The 24,791-nt window shown below is 41.5% G+C and overlaps 1 protein-coding gene across 5 annotated transcripts in view; it reads left to right on the plus strand.

Annotated features, from left to right (window-relative positions):
* The window catches only part of TRANK1 (tetratricopeptide repeat and ankyrin repeat containing 1), a 54,701-nt gene that overhangs the window by 26,749 nt on the left and 3,161 nt on the right, over positions 1–24,791 (plus strand). For all 5 annotated transcript variants that reach the window (XM_075418697.1, XM_075418700.1, XM_075418698.1 and 2 more), the window contains 12 exons: positions 85–336; positions 1,211–1,387; positions 2,957–5,836; positions 6,454–6,653; positions 7,123–7,260; positions 11,025–11,165; positions 11,862–12,018; positions 12,595–12,683; positions 16,458–16,561; positions 18,207–18,339; positions 19,240–19,385; positions 21,137–24,213. In XM_075418697.1, the coding sequence (XP_075274812.1) occupies positions 85–336; positions 1,211–1,387; positions 2,957–5,836; positions 6,454–6,653; positions 7,123–7,260; positions 11,025–11,165; positions 11,862–12,018; positions 12,595–12,683; positions 16,458–16,561; positions 18,207–18,339; positions 19,240–19,385; positions 21,137–24,213 (7,494 nt within the window). The remainder of the gene's footprint in view (positions 1–84; positions 337–1,210; positions 1,388–2,956; positions 5,837–6,453; positions 6,654–7,122; positions 7,261–11,024; positions 11,166–11,861; positions 12,019–12,594; positions 12,684–16,457; positions 16,562–18,206; positions 18,340–19,239; positions 19,386–21,136; positions 24,214–24,791) is intronic.

The following is a 24,791-nucleotide window of genomic DNA, read 5'->3' on the forward strand; positions in this document are numbered from 1 at the left end:
GTTCATTATTCTGAAATTAGTTTACAGTGAGACTGATTTTAGTATGTGATCTGAATGAGTTCTATTGTCTTCACTGTCTTGCAGAAATCCCTGAAGGGGTGGATTGCAACATCTCCAATGCCTGTGCTAACAGCTTCATAAAACAGTTGCTGGAGAAGCAAATGTGGCAGAAAGTTTTGCTCCTGCTAACGGGGAAAGCCAGTGGGGAAGAGCCATTGAGTGGAGGACTCTTCAAAAGCTGCAATCTTTCAGATGTTGACATTGGCAGCGTCATCCAATGGTGTGACAGATCGGATAAGCAAGTGCACCTCATAAGATGCTTGATTGAACGAGGAGGTGAAAAATTGTGCAATATGAATGTGTTGTAGTAGATCCGGTATTTTGTTTGGTGTGTTTGGAGCAATGTAGTTTCAGAAATACCCAATGTGTGTGTATTGTGGCTCTGCGTGAGTGCAGCAGCTTGCTGGAGTGCAGTCCGTCGGCTGCATCCGCTGCTGGTGACATGGAGAAGCTAGTAAGGCCACATGGGATGGAAGGTGTTTTTCAAGTGAAATTTGACCGTCAGGGTTGGTAAAAGGTAAAAGGCCAAAGATTACTGTTGCTCCTTTGCTTCTAGTTTTGCTGGGTTTTAATTTCTGTGTCTTCAGCCACAACATTATCGTGACCGATAGAACACGTAAGCCCGAGTCTTTGGGTTCAGTCTGTTGTTACAAGTGATCGACTACTTCAGTGATTTCAAAGGCATGACCAGATGTCTGTCTTTTTTTAGCTAGCGTGGACATCGTAATTTTTCTTGTTTTGTGTGAGGTTTATTCCTAGGATTGGTCTGTCATTTTTCAGTTCAGCTTGTAACTTGATGTTAGCTACAAATTCTGGACACACAGTCCTGCTGCAGCCTTGTGAGTGCCAGCGGGGCAAGGAGGCTTCTTGTTTTGATCAGTGACTGACTGACTTGAAGATAGGTTCTGGGCTTTCTGTCTTCCAATCACAGCAGGAGGACTGGTTGCTCAGCTTAATAGGAGATCATAGGAGATTCTGAAGATTTTCTTAGTCCATAGCTATTTAACAGAGGCATGTTAAAACCTGACAAAAAAAAAAATGTTGCCTGCTCACCAATCAGCATGTACCTTTGTCTCTTTGGAACCTTCCATAGTTTGCAGATCTGGCGTATCAGATTTAACTCCTGATATTTTCATGTCCTTCACACCAGCTTTGCCAGATGGGATTGGAACCAACTCTGGAATACCACTGCAAATATGCCTCAAAAAGAATTATTTTGAACTGGTGCATTTGCTGCTGACCAAAGGTGCAGATCCTCGAAATGTCTCCATTGCACAAGGAGACACTCCTTTGCATGCTGCAGTTTCCATCTGTCTAAATAATAGAGGTAAGGCTTTTGTGTGCCTGGGCCCAGGGGACGCAAAGGGCTCTGGCAGATGTGCACCAGCAGTTTTCACAACTGCTGTTGAAAACATCCCCGTTTTCTTACCTGTCCAGCCCACTGCCCCTCCTGCTGCTGTTTACCGATGCGATAGCAGCAGACCAGGGTGTTCAACTGTGTCTCAGCCCCCGAGGTCTGCAGGCCAGAGGATACCCACCCAGCCTTTGCTAAGCTGATGTCTTCTGCTTGCTGGTTGGAGTGGCTGGGGCTATGGGGAGAGTTAATGGCAGCTCAGGTGACCGGGGGGAATCAAGCAGCTGTACTGTCTCCATCCGTTACTGGTTTGTGAACATATTCTTGTTTAATCAGGCTGGTTTAGAAAGGAAGTCTCCTCTTTGAAAGCCTGTAAAATGTGTACTAGGTGGGAATGAAGTAAATGGGGAGGATTCTAGGAAGAAACAAAGGTGATGACAGAGCAACGGCACCGGACTTTGAAGGACAGTGGGTGTCATCTGAAATCTGTTTCCCTGTCTTTCTTTAGTTGTGAATCAAGCAAAGTTTGTTTCGGAGGTGGAGTAGGAGGGGACTGTAGGGTTTACATAAAAATGTAAGCAATTTAGATAACTGCCAAATGAAGACCCAGCATCAGGTTTGATTTTAAATTTAAAAAACCCCAACATTTTCGAGGTGAAGGATTAAAATAATAAAAAATACTGAGTTTATTAATTTTTAAAGCACACACATTTCATTTAATAGCTTTAGAGTGATTGAAAGCATAGATACTGCCAGTTGTAAATTTTAAGTCAAAAGATTAAGAAGTGCAGTAACAATATCTTCTCTGAAGTATTTTTCACTGGGTAAAGTTTTTCAGGTGGAATTTCTTTACTATGATTTTGGTGTGTCATTATTTTACAGTTAGAAAAGAAATGTTTTACATATATTGTCTGGTTTGGATGACATATATTGTCTGGATTAAATCTCGAAAGCTGTAGAATATCTCTTCTCTTTTTGTTTTTTTCCCAGGGAGGCATTGGACTGATCTTATTTTGTAGGAAATTGCTCCAGGGATCTCAGACATCAGAAAACAGTAGGGATTTGGCACAGGTTATTTTGGTAAACCAAAGTTATCTGCAGCAGATTACCTCTTGGTGGCATATTAAAATGAACGAAATGATCCCAGGGTGCTACCCAGAGCTGCTGTTTGTCCAGGTGACCAGTCACCAGCCTACCTTGGGTGTCAGTCAGGGCTGATGTTGGAATATGAACAAATCTGTCTGCAGCCAGAGGTTAAAAAGGAATGAAACTGACTGATGCTACAGGAACAATTGTAGCACTAAGGATTTTTAAAGCTTTGCTGCTGTTGCATTGTTTTTGCTGCACATTAGAAAAGCTCCCTTCTGAGCCATTTCAAATAACCCTGTTTTACTAAGATGAAATGTAGAAATTTTTTTTTGTTTGGAAAGCAAATTAATTTTCATTTAATAGCTGTAGAAAAAAAGTATTCAAAATTGTTGGTCTGCAAAGCTGCTTTGTAAAGCAAGTGATTTTTTTTTTTATTTGTTCTTTTGCTTTCAGATGGCACTGGTTTAAACATCCTGAACTATCTACTTGATCTCTTTGCTTCAAGACCTGCTGACTTTCCATACCTCAATCCAAATATACAAGATGAGAATGGAAATACAGTGATGCATATTATTTTTCAGAGAGGATTTTCAAAACAGGCTAAGAGAATAATGGAGTCATTGGCAAAATTTGACGTCAACTTTAATATAAAAAACAAATTAGGAAGAGATGTGAGGCACAGAATTAAAAAAAATGACCCACTGCTACTTGCTTGGAATAATGCTGCACTGGAGAAGAAGAAGTACCGGCAGGATATAGCAGGGCAGTCGGTTAAAACGTCGAAGCCCATTCCAGCCCCTGAGATTTCACAGCCAAAGAGCTCAGGGCGTTCTTCATCTGGGTCTTCATTAAAGGTGCCATCTGGCAATGCAGCGCATAGTGATTTAAAAACCCCGTGTTCTGTAAAGACAAAAAAAGATCAGTTGGCAAAGCAGGAAACAGAAAGAATAAATAGCCCCTTAACGCTGCAGGAAAGTCTAGTGCAGGCAATCACAGCCTTAATACAGCAATTGAAACTGGGTGACGCCCTGAGAAAGGATCATCCTCTGGTACAAAAGCCATCTTCTGCCCAGACTAATTTGGAAGAGGGAAGAAATGAGCCCTCACAACCCTGTGGAAGCATAGCTTATCCTGAAGGAAAAGGGGATGACTGGGAGAAAAACAAGGGAGCAGGGGAACTTAGTATGGCCCTTCCTAGTGGAGAGAAAGAAGAACCAGAGGAAGAGAAGGGGAAGATCCTGGATATTGAGGCATACGTGCAGGAGTTTGATAACATGACCTGGGAAATAGAGTGCACTCCTGAAACGCTGAAGACGTTGGGCAGCAAAGCTGTGCCTCATTATCTGAAAACTAAAACTATAATGACAATTAAGCAGCTTGGCAATGGGGAATGGACTAGGGGCCTTCAGAAGCCACTGAAACACTTGAAAGCTGATATCCAGCTGTACGAAGCCAAGTTGGGCAAGGGTGCAAGAATGCTATGGGAACTTGCAATTGACTTTTCTCCTCGTTGCAGCGAGAGTGCAGAAAAGATTATGGAGACAGAACAGACAAAAAGTCATCCAGAAAAATCAGGTAGAGTTTACACAGAAATAATCAGAATTTGGGCCATTGTTCTCGACCACTGCAAGCTGAACCGTGTCTTAGATAACATATGTATTTCCTACAATCGTGGTTTATCCTGCATCCTGAGGAAAAAGCTCAAGGGCATAAATGAAGGACATCAGAACCACAACGTGACAACACAGAAGCGTGTTCCACGTTGTTATGTTGAAGACCTAGAGGCAGAAAAATCAAAAGAACTTACTATACCTGAGTATTTCCCTCCAGCTAGTGCAGCAGAATTGGAATACAATATAATGAAATTTCACAGCTTCAGTACTAACATGGCGCTTAACATTATAAATGATGTACATTCTTCTGTTGAATACCCCTTCCGAGTTGGGGAGTTGGAGTACGCAGTAATTGATCTCAATCCAAAGCCCATGGAACCAATCATTTTAATTGGGCGAAGTGGGACAGGGAAGACGACTTGCTGCTTGTATAGGCTTTGGAAGAAATTCTATTCATACTGGGAAAAGTCCATCTTGGCAAATGGTCCTCTGCTGGAGAGACAAACATGGCAGCAGAGACAGTGCAGTGAGGTTGAAAAAGCGTGGTTAGAAAAGGAAGAGGGTGAACTAAAACAGGACAGTGATGATTCGAGTGAGGAGCAGGTGAGTGATGAGCAAGACCAGGACAGCGAGGATGAAAAGTTTCCTGTGGGCGCAGCTGGTGCGGAAATGAATTCATGTGATGACCATGAAGAAGACCAAATGCATAGCGCAGAAGCATCCAACAGGCTGGAGCACCTGCACCAGATCTTTGTGACAAAAAATCCTGTCTTGTGCCAAGAAGTTCAGAAGAATTTCATTGAACTTAGCAAGTCTTCCAAAGTAAGCAGTCACTTCAAGCCTCTGGAGCCAAATGTTCACAAGCTTCAGGACATTAAAGATGAAAATTTTCCACTGTTTGTCACCTCCAAGCAGTTGTTGCTGTTACTGGATGCATCCATGCCTGACCCATTTTTTCCAAGAAATGAAGATGGAAGTCTTAAAAGAATCATCGTTGGTTGGAGTCCTCAGGAAGACTTGGTGATACCGAATTGGCAAGACGAGGATGAAGAAGGTAATGTTGAAGCAGAACGTGGTGATGATGAAGGAGCTGCAGATGCATACTCTAGGGAAAGTGATCCTCGAACTTTTGTGACTTACAGTGTGTTTGCAAATGACATATGGCCAAAAATGATAAAAGGTAAAAGCTTGTACAATCCAGCACTGGTTTGGAAGGAAATAAAATCATTTCTGAAAGGCTCTTTTGAGGCACTCCGTTGCTCTGGGGGTAAACTGACTGAGGAGCAGTACAAAAAGCTAGGCCGGAAGAGATCACCAAACTTCACAGAAGACAGGAGTGAAATCTACCACCTCTTTTGTCTTTATCAGCAGATACGATCACAGAGAGGTTACTTTGATGAAGAAGATTTGCTGTATAATTTGTCTCAAAGGCTCTCAAAGCTCCGGGAGCTGCCATGGTCCATCCATGAGTTTTATGGTGACGAGATACAGGACTTCACCCAAGCTGAGCTAGCGCTGTTAATGAAATGCATCAATGACCCTAATGCCATGTTTCTAACTGGTGACACTGCCCAGAGCATAATGAAAGGAGTTGCTTTTCGTTTTAGTGATCTGAGGTCACTGTTTCATTACGCAAGCAAGAACTCCATGAACAAGAAGCAGCGTGTTAGAAAACCAAAAAGGATATATCAGCTGTACCAGAACTACAGGTCCCATTCAGGTAGAGTAACAAATTTATTTATCGTTTGAGCCTGTGAGCTTCGGATGTCAGTGATGATTGAAGCTTTCTGCTGGCTAATTCAAAGCATTTTAATCAGCCTGTTTTTTTAAGGGATCACATAGATGGTGAGCTGCTTCTGACATGCAAATTCAGTATTTTGACATCTCAACTAGAAAACCCAGAGTGAACTTTTTTTTTTAATTGTCATTTTTTGAAAACTCATGCTTTCTGCATGTTTTGACCGTATTTGTTTGAAGGCAAACTTAATAAATATTCATACTCATTTCTGTTGTCGCATCCCCAAATTGCTAGACTTTGCAGCGTTGGTGTGCTACTTCTGCTTTTCTTATTTTTTTCTTATTTAGGACCTTCGTGCTGTGAGGACACTGCTAAGCCTCAGTAGCATGCATTCTGATCTTTACAGGCCCAAGAATGAGGTCCACTCAAAACGACAGAAACAAAAAGTGGACCTTACAGCTTTTCACTTCTCTGACTGGTGGTTTCTGTCGTGATATTTCGTAATTACAAAATTCTAAAAAAAACCTTTAAAAGTGTGTTTGTGAGAACATATGAGACAGTCAGACTGAAGTTTAAAATCTCTATTCTGTTTATTACAGGTATTCTCCGTTTAGCATCTGGAGTGGTTGATTTGCTTCAGCATTATTTCCCAGAATCTTTCGACCGGCTTCCAAAGGACTGTGGTCTCTTTGATGGACCAAAACCTACGGTCTTGGAGTCCTGCAGTGTTAGTGACCTAGCAATTCTGCTGAGGGGCAACAAAAGGAAAACACAACCCATTGAATTTGGAGCACATCAGGTTTGCTTTTTTTAGGTATACGGCTTTTTGCAGATTCTTCCAGCTCTGTTGCAAAATCATCATTTTGTATGGACTGTCCACAACTTTCTTTTTTAAGCCCTGGCGTCTCACAGGTAAATTATTCTTTTTAAACTTAGAAGCCTTTATTGTGTTGGTTTCTGTTTCTTCTCAATACACGTCTGGCTCTTTCTGTTCTTTTTTTGCAAGAGGTGTTGCCTGTCCCGTTTCTTTCTAACTCCAATTTTTCTTACACCAGATCTACGGCTGTCTACACGTACCACGCCTTTGTCAGTCTGCTAGTGGCAGTCTTGATCTTTTTTGCGGAGTGTGCTGGAATGTCTGTGTTAAATGTTGTCTGGTTTTGAGAAGGCATTGATGTGACATGCTTGACATGTTTTTATGCTTTCTCTGTGCAGCTGTTACTTTTTTCTTCTTAGTATTTTTTTTTTATTAATGTGTTTTATGACAGGTGGTGTTAGTGGCAAATGAAACTGCAAAGGAGAAGATACCAGAGGAACTCAGTTTAGCACTTGTACTGACAGTGTATGAAGCAAAGGGCTTGGAGTTTGATGATGTACTCCTTTACAACTTTTTCACAGACTCAGAGGTATCTAATTCTTACCCCTTTTCTGCATTTTTTTCTTAAGTCTTGATTTTACATGTGATCTAATTGGTTTCCAGCTGGGGAAGCAATACGCTGTTTCCTCTGAAGACGTGTGGTTTCATCATGGTAGAAAACCGGGCTAATAGGTTTATGAGTCGAGACTGTCTTCCCTTAGTGTTGCATTTTTCTTCAGGCTGGCTGTTGCAGTTTAAGGGGGAGCCTTGGGGTTCACACGCACGTTTCTGCTGCATACCAAGACTGCTCCACTAGCTTACAGCATGTCCCTCCTGGCTGCTGTTCAGGTCAGAGCAGTTGGTGGAGGGACATTCCGTCGCCCTCTCGTACTCTTTACCTTATACTGGGGTTCTGGGTCCCAAAAAAAGCAGCTCAGACCCCCTGCTCTGCATCACCACTCTGTTCACAGTGCAATTATTTTGGTGTGCTAACTCGTGGACTGGAAATAATTTCTCAGCCCCAGACAATATGAAACAGAATGATTTTTTTTTTTTTTTTTTTTATTAAAAGCTTGGTAAAACAATTATGTTTAGAATGAAATAGTGTGTTTATGTGCTGGAGTGGGCAGGAGGAGCATGCTTTGGAGCCATCCACAGCTTAGCTCCAGAAGTCTCATTCTGCTCTAGCTCAGGAGTTGTCAGGAAACTTCAGAAGGCCTCACAGTCTATAGTGGAGACGATCACCCATAGAATGGCCTTGGATAACGACGGCTTTCTTTCCTGGAGGTGTTGTGTTTTGTGTTTTTTACGTACTCCCTTTCCCACCTTTGTGGTTCACCGGCGAGCTCAGACCCTGTCTCTCCTGGGTTTCCTGTAACTCCAGGCCTGGCAGCGGTGCGGTTCTCCAGGCTTCTTGCAAAGAGCTGTGGACCACAGCAGCCTCGCTGTTGTTGCTGGAGCATGGGTGAGCCCCCAGCCAGGCAGTGGGCAGCATCCTTACTGAACATGCCTGCAGAGACTCGAGAATGCCCACAGCTGAGCTGCGCTGCAATTAAACACCCAGCATGAACATCTCTGTTGCAGATGCCCCCTGCCTCTAGCCCTCAAAACAGCATCTCGGATGTGGTTTTCAGCAGGTGAAAACCACAGGTGTAGAAAGGAAGACTGAGGGCAGCTTTCTGGTGACTCTTTGTAGAAGTTAGCGAACATTATGTGATGAGGGCAGAAGGAAGGAGCTTGAGGTAAATCACCTTGTATCTTGCTTGCTGAGATTTGGGCACAGTATGATACTAGCTGCCATGGTAGATGTCTTGAAGTTGATTTGGTTTTGATGATGCAAGTTGTCCTCAGAAACTCAATGAACCGTTTATCAGAATTTAGCGGAATCAGTTTAACAGATTTGAGTTGTGCAGAGCATTTGAACTTAGACTAATCTGTGTCAGAGAACTATTTTCATATAATTTGTCTGTTTTCCTGCAAGTCGTAATTGAATTGATTTGAGCAGTTAAACAACCAGGCAAGAAAGAAGCTCACCCTGAAGTTTTCTAGTTTTAAAAAACTGGATCCGTGAACCGTTGTAAACACAGCAAATATGTCTGCGTGCTGTTTGTAGTTTGTTGGGTTTTCTTTTTATTGGGCTTGAAAACGAAATTTGAAAGAAGTCTTGTTTCAAGAAGCAGATTTGAATGAAGAATCTGAAAGGAAACAAACCCAAACACCCAAAGTGCAGCAGGCTGTTGACCAAACTGAGACCGTTAGCTGGGTGTCATTTTATAATCCATGACAGGCTTAGGAATGTTTTGACTGATGATTTAGTGCAATCGTAACCTCAAAATACATTTTGCAAGAAAAATTTCTTACATTTTTCCCAATAGAAGGACAGTTAACCTGTATCAGGTTGGTTAAAGTTCTGAACCATATATATTAAAAAAAGCTGTTTCAGCCTTGTTATGAGTATTTGTCCTTTTGTGCCAGAAACTTGGCACTATGTAATCAGATTTCGAGTAAATAGTAAAAAGGGAAGAAGTGAACACAATTAAAATACACTTATGATTTTCTGTGTTGTTAGTCTTGTGGGGGATCAGGAACCTGCAGAAAGGTGTGATTAGAAGCTGTCATTTGTTACATGGCGTGAGAGTACACAACACCAATCTGCAACCACGCTTAACATTTATTGAAGCATGTCTGTGCACGTTTGTAGACATTTCTCACCTGTCCCCGTGTCAGAGTCCAATGTTCTCTGACGAGGCTATTTTAGATATTTCCTACGAGTGGTTTTTTGCTCATGTCTGAGCCTTCTTCCAAGGAGATGTGTTGGCAGGTGCCATTCCACACGCTGGCTCAGACCAGCTCTAGCCATTACTGGTGTTGCACAGTGAGCTTAATAACATTCATTGTGTGAATGACCAGCCCTCTTGCCTGGGCACTGTGAGGCTGAGAATATATGCCTGTACGGGATACCGAGGGGTCCACCTTCATGGCTTCGACCCCTTGGTTTTGTCCATGGGATCCACCACGTCATGGTTTACGCGAGCACTGGTGATGACTTGCATGCCAAAGATGATTTCCCTCTTGTTAATCCACTGCCTTTTCCTGCCAAGGTGAACAATCTGGTCCCTTTTCACAGAACTGCCTCATCGGTGCACCGACCAAAGGACAGCAACCACTTGCCTCTTTTTGTCTGAATCCTCCTTGCTCCAAGTCTCCTTGGTGCTACAGTGATGAGGAGGTTGGTGAGTTGTGGGCCAGCTGGTCTACAACTCAATGAGCTTGTCAGTCTTGTAGTGTCAAGAAGACTTGGTGGTTGCCCATCCTGACCTACGGGCTAGGATTTAGCCAGCATGTCTTACATAGCAGATATTAGCATGACAGATTGCAACTCGCAAACGTTATCCCACCAACATTTACCTTTCACCCTGCCCCGAGCTGGCAGGGAGCTGCCTGGCCCAGCAGTGAGCACACACCCACAGTGAGTCTCCCTGTTGGGGTATTGGGGTTTGTAGGAGAATCCCCAGCCCTGGGACTAAACCTTGAGCCTCATCCATAGTGAGGGTAACCTGATTTCTTCCTTCTACTCATAGGTAGGCCATCCATTGTAGGGGGGTATCTTCAAGTTTAGCTGCAGATATGTAGTCCACCTGAGGAGGTTTTCAGGTTTAATATCAAATTTACTTATTTGGTATATTAGGCGTTGCATATGATTTGAATTTAGAAGAGTTATACAGCAGCATCCTGAAATCACAAGACAAGCATAATGTAACAGTGGCAATATACAGCAGAATCACGATACAGACGTGATCCCTATTAGCATTCCCTATATGCTCCACCATCATGGTGCTGCGCATCCCCAGTCCCCAGGAAGTAAGATGTAGCTTGAAGCCAGCTCAAGCTGGTTGCATTGCTCCAGGTTTTTTTTGTTTCTTGCTCAGTTTTTACACACTGTGGGCTGAGCCATGTTCTCATTTCCCCATGTTGGTCTGGCCAGCACAGGAAGACATTACTTTCTACTAGCTATTTCAGGGAAAGTTGTTTATTCAACCTGATGACTCCCTGGTGCAGCTGTGCACCTCAAAGAAACGTTACCTTCCAGTATTCCAGTACCACTTGTACTGAGATCCAGTTCATCTTTCTTGATGAAAATTGGTGGTTGTTCTTTACATTCTTCTCTAAATCGTATTATTTTCCCACCCATCTCTGAGCCCTCTTCAGTTGTGGGGGTGTGTTGGTCAATCACAACATATGACCTTACCTTTTGCATGTGTGAGCAGCAGTGATTGCAGCATACAAGTAAACCTCATTCTCTTGACATTTTAGGCTAGTAAAGAATGGAAGATCATTTCTTCTTATACTCCTGATTCAGATGTGCAAGCAGGAAGCAAATTGCTAATAGAAATGCCTTTAGAGGATGCTACTGGTGTGCAGAAAAGAACTCCTTTTAATGTAGAAATGTACAAGGTGAGTTTTTCATAATGATGGGAATAGAAGGGCTGAATTCTTAAATCTTAGAAGGAGGGAAATTTCTTCAAGACATACTTTCATCCTGTAGTTCCATGTTTATCGAGCTTGCTTTATCTTCTTGGTAGCTGTTCACATTTGTATAGTATAATCTCGATTTTGAAAGGTAAGAGTTTTTTTGTGAACGTAATTTGATAAGAGAACAAGAAGTATGTGTAATAGACTTCTAGGTATATATATGGAACAGCTGTTCTTAAAGCCAATAGCAGATCAGGTTGTCAATATTTATTATTACTTTAGTCTGATTTCAGATCAGTGTCACTACCTTAAGGAGACTTCATAGAATCTAGTGAGTCAGATATTTTCAGGATTGTATGGTAAAAAATTAAGAATTAAGAATGAAGAAGTGATTAGAAGGAAAATGGACTGTCACACCTGCAGCTGCTAGACTTGCAGCAGTAGTTGCACGCAAATTAGCTGGACAATGGCTTGTGTAATTGAAAAATCGCATATTTAATATTTAGACTAGCTTAAAGATACTTAAGGTACTTTTTTTTTTTATTCGTTGTGTGTATATTCACTGTCTTCTTACAACTGCGACATATATTTCTTTCTAACAATTTAGCTCATCTGGCATTTCATTTATTTTATTTTATTTTGGTGTGTTGCTTTTTTATTTTTTTGGTTCTGCTTCAGATGCTGAATGGAGAACTAAAGCAATTGTACACTGCCATTACAAGAGCCAGGGTCAATCTTTGGATCTTCGATGAAGACAGTGATAAACGGGCTCCAGCTTTTAAATATTTCATCAAAAGAGATTTTGTTCAGGTTGTCAAAGCAGATGAAAAGAAAGGTAAAGTTATCCTAAAACTTTCTTAAAAGACTGTCAGACAGGACAGTCTACTTGTGCTTTCTTGCTTTTAGACTGTGTAATAAAGAAAGTTAAATTCCTTGGTCTGTCTGACACTATGGATTGATAACTACCCTTGCAAATTTCAACTGATTTCAGTGGGCCTCGTTTCTGCTGGCTCTAAAGATCAGTTGTATATGTTAACACATAACTTCATTGCTAATTCATTGGTATCACTATTCCTGCACAGCGATGAAGGCTGTTCATGGAAAACCATCTCAACTAAAGAGATTTCTAATATGAAAGAATTTGGTTTCTATAAGGACAGTGGATTTACTCAATATTCTGTCCAAAAACAAGCGTAATTTTTAAAGGTCTTTCAAAACCAAACCCATCTTGTTGATTTTCAGTGCTGATTGAGGGGGTTAAAACGGATTTAACTCATAGTTGCCCTTCCTGGTGTGAGCACAAATCATAAAGAATTTGAAACATTATGGGATGTTAATGCTTAGTTTTGGTAATAAGTGGTGTCTGTGGTTTATCCATTCTAACATAAAATGATTACCCCTGACCTTCTAGACTTAGACGACAGCATGTTTGCTAAAACTTCAACTCCAGAAGAATGGATTGCACAGGGAGACTACTACGCTAAACATCAGTTCTGGGAGGTAGGAGCAGATGTTTATCTGAAATAAGGATTCTTTTCTATTTTTTTTTTTCTTTGCATCTATAAAATTGTCTGTAAGCCTTCAATATCTCTGTAGCAGTGTATCTTTGTGGTTTATAGTTGTGTAGGAGTCTACAAACTGCTTGTAAACGCCTTGCAAGAAGTAAGCAGGGAAATGAAGCCTGTTGTCTCTAGTCTTTAATTCACTACTGAGAAATTTTCAGTCCAATGAGGGAAAAACATTTTAATGTGCACAAATGAAAGACAGTTGAAAAGAACAATTATTAGCAATTTGGAATTGACTGGAATTTGTGAATCTAAACCTCATGCTTGGCAATATCATTACACATTACTGTGGGAAAACGAAAACGTTTCTTGGAAGTATATTGATTTGGGTGATGATCTCAGAGCCCTATTATGTTTTCTTTGACAGTAATTAGGGATGGATACAAAACACACAGTAAGGAACAGCATGTAAGAACCAAGGGAGCACTAAGCAAATGGCAGGAAAAGTAGCAAAATGATGGTTTCATTCCCTTACTATTCGAAAAACACAGAGGTTTTACAGTCTTTCATTTCCTAAATTGATAGTTAATACAGTCCATATATGGGATGACAGTTAACGGAATGGAAACAAAACCCAGACGGGATGACAACACCAATTAATTATTTTAGAAGGAGTTAAGGGATACCTCTAGATCAACTGCCCTTGTCCTTATGGGTGATTTTAATTGCCCAGACATCAACTGTGAATACCATACAGTGGACACAAACAGGTTCAGGAAATTTCTGGAGCACGTTGAAGTCAGCTTCTTGGTTCAGGTACTAAGGGAGCTGACTAGGAAAGGTGCCCTCCTAGATTGTTATTTGTAAACAGAGAGGGACTTGTGGGCGAAGTGGTGATTGGTGACTGTATTCATCACAGTGACCATGAAGTAATTGAGCTTCAAATCATTGGCAATATGAGAAAAACTGCTAGCAAAACTTCGACCCTGGCAGTGGGACGAGCAGACTTTGGGCTGCTGACGAAGCTAGTTAGTAAGATCCCCTGGGAATCTGCTTTTGAACATCTTGGGGTCTGTGAATACTGGTCACTTTTCCAGAGTCATCTCTTAAGAGCACAGGAGCAGGCAGTTCCAAAGTGTTGGAAGTCAAACCAGTGGGGCACAGTGCTGGCTTCGCTGAACAGGTATCTTCTTCTAGAACTTGAGCAGAAAAGGCAAGTCTGTGGATGTTGGAAGCAAGGACAGGTGACACGGGAGGACTACAGAGAAGCTGTTTGCCACTGTAGTGAGAAAATTTGCGTGGCCAAACCTCCAGGGAGGGGGCATCCACAGCTTCTCTGGGAAACCTGTCCCACTGTTTCACCACCCTCATGGTGAAGAATTTCCTCCTAATATCTAATCTAAATCTGCCCTCCTTTAGTTTAGAGCCATTCCCCCATGTCCTATCACTACACACCCTTGTGAAAAGTCCCTCTCCAGGCATGGGTAAGAAGGAAGACCTTGGTAATTACAGGCCTGTCAATCTTACTTCAGTGCCTGGTAAAATTATGGAGAAGGTCATTCTGGGAGCTGTTGAAACTGAGAGACAGCACAGTCACTGCTCATAGCCAGCACAGGTTCATGAGGGAAAAGTCCTACTTAACCAACTTAATTTCCTTTTATTATGAGGTCACCGATACAGTTGACCAAGGGAAGCCAGTAGATGTGTTTGGTTTGGATTTTAGCAAAGTTTTTGATACTCTCTGTTGCAGTATCCTTCTGGACAAGATATCTGGCACACAGCTAGACAAGTCCATAAAATGTTGGGTGAGCAGTTGGCTCAGGGGTCAGGCTCAAAGAGTTGCAGTAAATTGGGTTATATCAGGCTGGCAGCCAGTCACCAGTGGGGTTCCCCAGGCCTCAATGTTAGGGCCAGCGCTCTTGAATGTTTTTATAAATGAAGTGGATGCAGGAGTTGAATGCACATTAGTAAGTTTGCCAGCGATACTAAACTAAGAGGAGCTGTGTGCTCCCTCAAAGGTAGAGATCCCTTACAGGAAGTTCGGGATAGGACAGAGAGCTGGGCAGTCACCAATGATATGAAATTTAGCAAGAGCAAGTACTGGATTCTGCACCTGGGACGGGGTAGTCCTGGTTATACGTACAAGCTGGGGGATGAGAGACTGGAGAACAGCCCTGCAGAAAGAGATCTGGGGATTTGGGTTGACGGCAAGCTGAATATGCATCAACAGTGTGCCCTGGCAGCAAAAGGGCCAACCGTGTCCTGGGGTGCATCAAGCACAGCGTAGGTAGCGGGTCCAGGGAGAGGTGATTGTCCCACTCTGCATTGCACTGGTGTGGCCCCACTTCGAGTAATGTGTGCAGATCTGGGTGCCTCACTATAAGAAGGACATCAGACTATTAGAGTGTGTCCAGAGGAGGGTGACCAAGATGGTAAAAGGTCTCGGGGGCAAGAGTTATGAGGAGCATCTGAGGTCACTTGACTTGTTCAGCTTGGAGAAGAGAAGGCTGAGGCGTGACCGCACCACAGCCTACGGCTTCCTCAAGGGGGTCAGCACAGAGGGAGGTGCTGATCTCCTCTTGCTGGTGACCCGCGACAGGACACGCGGAAATGGAATGAAGCTGCATCAGGGGAAGTTCAGACTGAATATTAGCAAAAGGTTTTTCTCCAAGAGGGTCAGTCACTGGAAGAAGCTCCTCAGGGGAGTGGTCACAGCACCAAGCCTGTCAGAGTTCAAGGAGCGTCTGGACGACGCTCTTAGTCATATGGTTTAGTTTTAGGTAGTCCTGTAAGGAGCAGGGAGTTGGACCCAGTGATCCTTATGGATCGCTTCCAACTTAAGATATTCTATGAGATAAAATTTTTTGTTATTTTCTTTGATCATGGCAGAAGGAAAAGGTTCCATTTTTGCTGACAGGAACATACATATTTTTTGTATGGAAAATAGATATTTATAACAAGGCAAAAATCAAAAATAATCAGCTGCCACTATACAAACAGTCTTTATCTCCCCTTGAAAAACAAAGGCAATTTCCTAAATGGACAGGAAAGTGTTGAGATAAAAAACACACAGCTGAAAAAATTTCATCTTGAAATGTATTAGCTGTATTATTTGTTCTTTGTTTTCTTTATGACCGTGATCTTTACTTATCATTGCTATATTAAGAAGAAATTACCTGGTGAATTTGGCCATTCTAAGAATGACTTGCAGTGTGCAATTTCCAAATGGAAGCAAATACTGAATTAATGGATAGAATAAAGAAATAATGGTGTTGCAGGATGAGCAAGGTGATAAAGAAGCAAACCTGGCTAGGAGCATGGTAACTCACACTGTTTCCCTTTAGCTTATCACAGAAAGGGCCTGGTATGGTAAAAGCATGAATAGGTGTTCCATGCTTTTCAATTTAACTTTGCACACATTGGTTTTCCTAACTTTTATTAATAGAATTTATGTGGTAGATGCCCATTGACTTACCAATTAATGGTTTAGGCCATCGTTCAAATTGCATGCAGCCTACCAGGAATTTTGCTTTCACTACTTCCATGCAAACGTTGTAATTACAATTCTGATAGTCACATGTGGACTGACTTCAAAGCTTTTCTTTTTGTCCTAAGAATATACTGCAATGTTTTGCCTTTTCCTTCTTCCAGGCCCCCTGCCAGTCTTTCTGTTTTCCATTACAGTGACTGTAAAATTAAGTACTACTTTTATGTGATAAGCCACGGGCAGGATGCACGTGTGTGAATGCTGTGTATGGTTTCACCCCAGGTGGCAGCCAAATGTTACCAAAAGGGAGGAGCAGCCGAGAAGTCAAAACTGGCCCTGGCACATGATGCTGTTCTCAAAGTGCACTCAAAGAAAAGCAGCCCCAGGTAAGCGTAAGCGCCGATAAGCGAGGGTCGTTGTGCGGTGCCAGACCTCATGGGTGTGTGCAGGGGGAGATTCCCACCGCCGTTGTGGGACCGGACTGGAGACATCGAAGAACAAGGTGTCTTCACATCTTTGTCTGTGGATGGCAAAAGAGATTTAAGAAATGGGAAAGTCTAGCACAGCTCCAGCAGGATCGGGGGCACTGCTCCCTTTGGGCAGCAGTGAAAGTGGTTGTACACCATAGGCTGTCCAGCCCAAATGGGGCCCTTGCCAGGGCTTACTGGTTATGGGAGAGAAAAGCAACAGACTTTGCATTACCTCAAGAGGCTCTCTATTCTTAAATGTAGATAGAAGAGGATATGCCATCAGCAGTGCTCAAATGCAGTTAATCCCACTGCGTATTCACTTAACAAAGAAGGAGTGGTGGTGTACATTGGGGAAGAAAAGCTGCTAACAAAAAGTGAACTTGGAGGTAAAATTAGTGGTAAAGTCAATGTAAACTGAACAAGCAGAACTAGGTCTGAACCAAAGGGCAGTCTAAAAGGGACAGATTTTGAGATGAATCATTCAGTTTGTGCTGTCAGCTGGGCAAAATAGCTCAAGGGTTTGATGGGGGAGAAAGTTTGCAGTTCCATGAGGAGGCTGAAAAACTGTTTGGAACTCGTCTCAAGAAAGACAGGAAAAAACTTCATGGGGAGGACTCTAGACCGAAGAGAATTAACTGCTGTTCTTGCTGGGAAGGCTGAAAACGAGGAGTGGTATCGGGGTGGGTAGGGAATGACTACAGCAAAGGAAGCCAGCACTGAAGGGAGAAGGGGGAACGTCTGGAGAAATGTTATTACTTGAGATAATCAAGGTTTTACCTTTTTTAATTACCTGTTTTATGGTAGTGGCCCTGGCTAGAAGTATAAGGATACTTACAAAATTTTGTGATCATAGAGAATTTGTTGATGGGACTGAAAAAGCTTTTTTTCAGTTGGCTGTAAGCTGGGGTGCTTGTCAACTGGATAAAATTTGAGGAGAAAAAAATGAGAATATTAGGATATGTTAAGTTGGCAGAATGTATGTAATAATGAAGCTGTGAAAGTGACGTATTTTTTTTCAGTAGAGGTATTAATGCTTGTGTACAAAACATAAGTAAGATTCCTGTGTGCTCTATAATTTGAAATGCTCTGTACAGTTCTGATCCTCCAGGCTCAAGAATGATGGATTCAGACTAGGTCTGGGAAGAAGATAGATATGCTGCAGTGATACCAGAAAGGCTGGGCTTGTTTGGTTATACAGAGCAAAGGCTGAGAACAAATTTGATTGTTGTCTTTAATGGTGTTAATTTCTGCTAAACCACAGAAAGGCAGGAGAAACGAGCTAAGCTAGGAAAGAGAAGCAGCACAAAACCACACGTGTATACTTTAGTTTGAGAATTTATTAAAAAATAAAAGCTTTTTACGGACAGAGCAGTTAGATTCTGGAACAGAATTTTGGACAGAACAGTGTCAGGCCAAAATATAACTAATTGTGAGGTAATACCTCATCAGGTTACGTATGAAGAGCAACAAATCATGTCATGATTGGTTGGATTCAGTGACAGATCATGTGATCCTAAACTTAATTTGTATATAAGTGGTAATTTTCCCTTACTTTCTACAGGGAAAAACAGATGGAATATATGACATTGGCTAAAACTTACTTGGAATGTGGAGAACCAAAACTATCACTAAAATGTCTGTTTCAATCAAAGGAGTTCCGGCTTTGTGCAGAACTGTGTAAAAAGTTAGGAAAGGTATTAAATCCTCTAAACTATCCTCTCCTTATCACTTTCCTTATCCTACAGTTCTTTTTTTTTTTCCCTCCTGTTACTGACAAGGTAATAGTATTTTTCTGTGACATGGTAGTACCTGAACTGAAACAGCTCTTTAAGCTGGGCCGTTCAAGAGGAAGCGTTTGTGACGGAATAGCCAAAACAGGAATGAAGAGCACAATGGTGCAGTTACGCAGTCTAGGTTTATTTCTTTGGGTTTCCTCAAATGCCATTGTCAATCATTTCTGCTTTCCAGTCAAAAGTTAATTAATGACTGATTTAATGAAACTTAGCTGTTACTGCATTCAGTACTCTGATGATACTGAAGCTTCACTGATGACAGCTATCTAAATGGAACCTTGAAGCCTGCAAGGGTTATGTAATGTGCTACTAATCATTTCCTAAGTGTATGAGGATATCTGACATTTTTAATTTGCAGTGCATTTCCACTAAAAGAATGCAAAGTAATTGTTCCCAAATATTTAAAGTTTAAGATACAAGGTAAAGGTTCCCATCCATAGCTGTTCTAGCTTAATCCTGTTTATTCAGAGAAATTTGGAAGTAAACAGAAAGGTGTGTTGTGTTTTTTAACAACAGGCAGAGCTGGGTGAATAAAAAGTACTTTGAAAATCCTGTATAATACCTTTGATTTTACATTCTAGTTTTTTGGACACACATTTTGAAGGTTTTTTAAAGAGATGTTCAGTTTTAATGATGGTTACTTTAGTAAATGTTCGATTACATTCAGATACTTAAATTACATTTTATTGAAGTATGTTTCTCTATGAGACACCTACATTATGGAATTACTAAATTTATTCTATTCATGTAGTTTTGACTGTTCAGAGCACTTCAGTTTCATTGCTGACTTCTGTGTTGCAGATGAAAGATGCTGCAGTTTACTATCAGAAAAGCCAGTGCTACAAAGAAGCATCTGAATGTTATGAGCAAATTGAGGAGTTTGATCTGGCAATTAAAATGTATTGTCAGGAAGAACTCTATGAAGAAGCAGCAAAGGCAGTTGAAAGGTATCTCTTCCAAGATGATATTGGAATATGATTCTCTTTTCCATTTCCAAATTCAACATAATACAGCTGGCTCACCATAACATTTTCACAGGAGTTTTGGCTGGTGACTTTGTTTTGTATGAAGTTAAATTAACTTTATCAGAATTCTCACTTGGGTAATAATAACATGGTGAAAGCATTCTATTGCGTTCACAGCTGGAGCAGTGACTAGCTTCATTTTCCTGGGAATTTTTTCCAGTCATGCAAGTTCTCTTTCAGCCAGTCCTCTGAACTACATTCTTATGGTAAATATGACAAAAAACATTTAATAGAAGTATTAAATACTTTTAAGAGTGAAATAGTGATGGATTTAGCTGCTTAGTCACCTACTTCTGTAGGAGTATAATCATTAGATGTATGGTGTATAATGCAGCAGTCGTCGTGGCAAATGAACTATTTGTCTCTCAGAATCTCTAACTTAAGAGCAAAGAATAGTAATTTAAATAAGCAGCTTGTGCTGCCTCTCTGACACATTGTTGGTCCCGGTCTCTGCGATGAATTTTTCCATACCATCTCCCCTGTGCTGGCTCAGGGCAGTTAAGAACTGCCTCACGCTGTGCTTGATAACCTGATTTTATTGGTATCTTCTCCACAGAACTTTGCATCTGGCACCATCCCCGTGACCTTATTAGCACATTCTTGCATAAGCAGTTCATGTATTGGCAATACCTTTCATTACACCTAAATTGGTTGATGACTTTTAAAGAATGTATATACCAACTAAAATTCCAGCAAGGCCTGCAGTTACACACTTTCACTGAAATACTTTGTGATGTACCTTTAATAACGGCAACTGTTTTTTGAAGGGGTTAAAGCTTGTTTAGTATGTAGAGGTAGTTTGCTCAAAAAGCTCAAGCATTAAAGTCTCCTTACCAACTAACGATTTTTTTAAATCAGTTTCCCCAAATCATTCATGCAAATTCATCAGCATAGGTACAAAAATCTGTACTCCCACGTTTATCATGAAAGAGATGATAATGAAAGGCTAATGATAATTTACTCACCCATCAGGAAAAAATTACTCATACTCAGCATGCAGGAGACAATACTTTTGCAAGACTGGCTTAGGGGATATCTTAATCGTTTCACATCAGCCAAGAATAATTAATAACTGGGTGTTTTAAAGTGCCATGTTTTGAAAGATGCAACCAGGGACTTTGCTCAGGCACTCAATAAACAGCAATGTATATGTAGGTATGTATGACAGAATTGAAAGAGTTCTCTAAACTGACTGGTTTATGTAGATTTTACAGAATAGTATCTATATTGGCCTGTGGAGAATTCATTGAAATTCGCATTTATTTCATTCTGGCTTCTGTTCATGTGAACAACCATTCTATCCTGAGGCTTACTTTAATAAGCAGAAGATGATCACTGGCAAAATGTGATTAAAATAATTTGTGCAGTGGTTTGACAGCATGGAGAAGGATTCACTGATGCTGTAAACCTTTTGATCTCGTTTGTGTAAGAAGTTTGAATGATCTTGCTTCAGTCAGCCTTACGTTGTAACTAAATGCTCTCTGTAGATCTTTTAAGGTGAGATGATTGTTTTTCGCATGACAGACATATCACTTGAAATAGTTGGCCTTTTTGAAGGAAGGGCTTCTCGGCGCAGCTATTTGTTCAGTGTTTTAGGGGCTTTTTAAAAATGCGGTGTATTTTGGTTTAGGTTAGCCATCTATGGTAGTAAATTAATGTGTCCATTATTTCAGATATGAAGAGATGTTAAATACAAAAGGACAGATGGTTGCCAAACTCTCATGTACAGCAAATCAGCTGTATTTGGAAGCAGCCGCAAAGTACCTGAGTATGAACAGAACGGAGGAAATGATGCAAGTCCTCTCAAAAGTTGATATAGAGGATCAGCTTGAGTTTCTGAAGTCTCGTGGATGCTTGCGCCAAACAGCAGACTTATTGAAAAGAGAAGGTCGAGAGGAAGAAGCTGCAAAGTTAATGAGACAGCACGGGTTTGCTCTGGAAGCAGCCAACCTCACCGCTATAAAAGAGTTTCGTGCATCGTGTTTGCTTGCTGCAGCACGCGCCGGTGTGACTCGCTGTTCAGAACTGGACCTGGTGGACATGGAGGTCATCCTAAAAGAAGCCCTCGAACTTTGTGAAGAAACTGAGCAGAAGTCTGGCATTGCTGAGGCTGTGTTTTTGCAGGGAGCTCTGAAGGGAGACTTCGCAAAGCTGAGCAACGCATACTGTCAGTTCCTATCTTTGAACCATTCTGCTGGTGCAGTTGAAGCTCTCTTTGTGTTATCTCGCTGCAGTGCTCCTAGCCAGAATATACTGTTTATGGCAACGCGTGGCTTAATGGCTCTTCTGAGTCTGGTTAGGGGTTTGAAAAAAGCAGCCACCAACGCGGAGAAGGATATGGTAAAGTCATGCTTTGCCTATTTTGGGATTGTCCCAACAGGTGATCATTGCCAGGTGTCTCAAAATGAAGCTGAACCCATTCTCAAGTTTTTGTCAGACAAGTCAAGTCTAAAAGAGAAGAAGACAAAAGGTGATTTCTCAGTAAGCACAGAGGAGGTAAAATCAGCTTTGAAGCAGCACTTGTTAAGCAGGTTGTGCTCTATCACCCATGAGTTACTGAACAAGCATTACCCTGATATTTGTAGAAAGTTCATTGTTGGCTTGAACTGTGAAGATGAAACCTGTGAGGATTACCATAAGCCCTTGTTGCGCCACGAAGCAAAGGTAATATTTCAGTGTAAAATGCATCTGGTTGCAATAAGCGGACTGCTGTTGGAAGCCACACGCACTTTCCCTAAAGAGCTGCTGAGTCAGTGCAAAAGTTTTGATGACATTTTGACTGCTGACAAATACGCATCATGTAAAGCCCTCCTAGAAGTGTTTTTTCCTAATCATTTTCATTTGAGAATACTGTCTGAGAACCCAAAGGCGTGCAAGGAAATACTGGAATTCAGTAATGTTATTTCCAAACCCTGTAGAGCTGTGTTGAAGGAGTACATCACATTTAAGTTTAAAAATGAAAACAATGCAGCCAGAAGAGAATCAACTGACTTGTGGCTAAGTGCCATGCAAGCTTTCATCTTATCTTCGGGATATCCTGAAGAATTTGAGAAACTTCTTTATAAAGAAGAGGATGATTATAACAAAGAGCTAAACTTTGCTTCGTCAAAGGCAAAAAACTCTTCAAAGAGTAAAGGCCAAGGAGGAAATGCCAAAGGAATAGAGGGCAGACACGGTATGTTGCTACCTGACAAAAATGCCGAAAATGCAGGAAGGACGCACCTATGCTTCATTCGACTTCTTGAAAATTCACTTGAGCAATTCTATGTTCGTAAGAACCCAGAAAACTGTAAAAGGTTTTTTTTCCGTTTTATGAATGTCCTGGTCAAGAAATGCACAAGATACCTGATTCCCAGCATAGGAAATGCGGTGATGTTGTTGGAATTCCAGTATATTCTCTGTTGTGCTGTCCTGATGCGTCTCTCCAAGAACATTACTCTCTGCTTTCCAAAGAGTTACATTGCTCTCATTCATTACTGGGAGTTTTTGTTCAGAAGCAAGGACCATAATAAAGAACTTAGAGACACATTTTCTATTATACAGGAGTACAGACCAAAGGACGCATATGTAGCTGCACAGAATTTCAGATTTCATCTCTGTTATCTAGCAGAAGTTTTGTGTGGAGTTCATGAAAGGTTCAATGTCCTTCTGAATGCTTTTGAGGATCCTGACTGCATAACTTCAGGGGAGGCTGAGCGGACTGTAGTGCTGTGCTTAGTGATGTTACTGAATGCTGACCAGGTGCAGAATTCTAAGTATAGATCCCTTTTATGCCACCACTTTCCTGAAATCAAGGCGATGCTGAAATCAATGAGAAAAGACTCTCCCTCTAAAGTGCCTGAAAGATTGCTAAGGGTTGTGGAACAAGTGAGTGATGCTACACATGTAAGAGAAGTCGCTGCAAGCCTGCAAGAGCTGCTGACGGAGCGAGATGCAGAGTACTTGGTTGACTGCCGGTGGAAGTGGGACTCGGCGTACACTCAGGGGCATCCACCCATACGGGGCATCCTGTACGAAACCGTAAACCTTGACAGGTTTACGACCTCTTTGGATAAGACAGAGTACTCTGATGAGCTAGAAGAGGAACTTGAAAGGGTTCATTGCTTAGAGGACCAGAAGGATCCCCTGGAAGTCATTGCGCTCAGCAAGCAGCAGAAGCAAGAGCAGAAAGCGTCTGCTCAACGCCAGCTGCGTCGGGTCTTCCATTTCGTTTCTCTGTGCATGAAATGGAAAAGGAAGGCCTGCTCCAAAGCTGAGCCTGTTGCAATGGAAGGAGAGGAATTTTTATCAGAGATCTTCAAAAAAGCAGATATTGACCAAACCCAGTGTGACCTCTGTGGAGTCAGATTTATCCAGAGCTCAGAGAACTATTTCAGCCGGTCAGAAAACATGACGGCAGATGCTTCTGAAGCTGTGACATTAACGGAGCTCAGCGGGGAAGAGAAGTTGCCTGCAGAAGGGGATGCAGTTTCGGTGGCCAGTGAGGCTTACACAGAGCACAGAAACACAGATGAACACCGAAATAATAATGCTGCCTACAAATACTATGCCGACTTTTTCAGAAGAAATATAGATCCAATAATCTATGATGGACTGGAAGTTGTGGAGGCCATTACAGAAAAGACTTACACCCGAGACCATTTAGCCTATAAAGAAGGTTCCAACTTATGCCAAAGAAAAATCAGAGAGAATATTAAGAAGATTTCAGATGCAGTAGAGGAAATCTATGAGAGAAAAGCCTGGGCTAAAGGTAGGACCTTTCCAGTTTTCTTTTAAACAATTTAATACATCATTTGTGGCCAAACTTCTAGACGTGACAAAGCTCCATTTGAAAATCTTTATGTGGTCAAGAGAAAGGCATTTCCCGGTATTTCAGGTAGCTGAGGAAAAGAACTGACACAGTTGAAAATATTAAAAAATTGTTCTTGCCTCTTCCAAACACAAGGTAATACATCAGATAGTACAGGTAAAGTGAATAGTGGTGAATTTTAGGAAAGTGAATTTTAACTACATGATCAGATGCTTTGTGTTCTCTGAATTTATACAGTCTTATAGCAGCCTGTTACATTAGACCAGGTGATCTTTACTAATTTTTCTGCTGTTTCCTACTGATTTAGTTCTGCCACCCATAGTAATTTGGATATGGAGGGGCAGAGCGTTAGGAGTACTTGGAGTCTTTGATTAAGGATATCTTTGACTGCTTTGCCCTTGAACTTGTAATTTTGCTAGGGCTGAACAAAAGTGGATACTTAACTACAAGTCTGTGGAGTGTCAGGCACTCAAAGGCAACCCTGGTATTATAAAGTCCAGGAAATTATGGTACTTAAG

The sequence above is a fragment of the Opisthocomus hoazin genome, chromosome 4, assembly GCF_030867145.1.
Source record: "Opisthocomus hoazin isolate bOpiHoa1 chromosome 4, bOpiHoa1.hap1, whole genome shotgun sequence".
Classification (NCBI taxonomy): Eukaryota; Metazoa; Chordata; class Aves; order Opisthocomiformes; family Opisthocomidae; genus Opisthocomus; species Opisthocomus hoazin.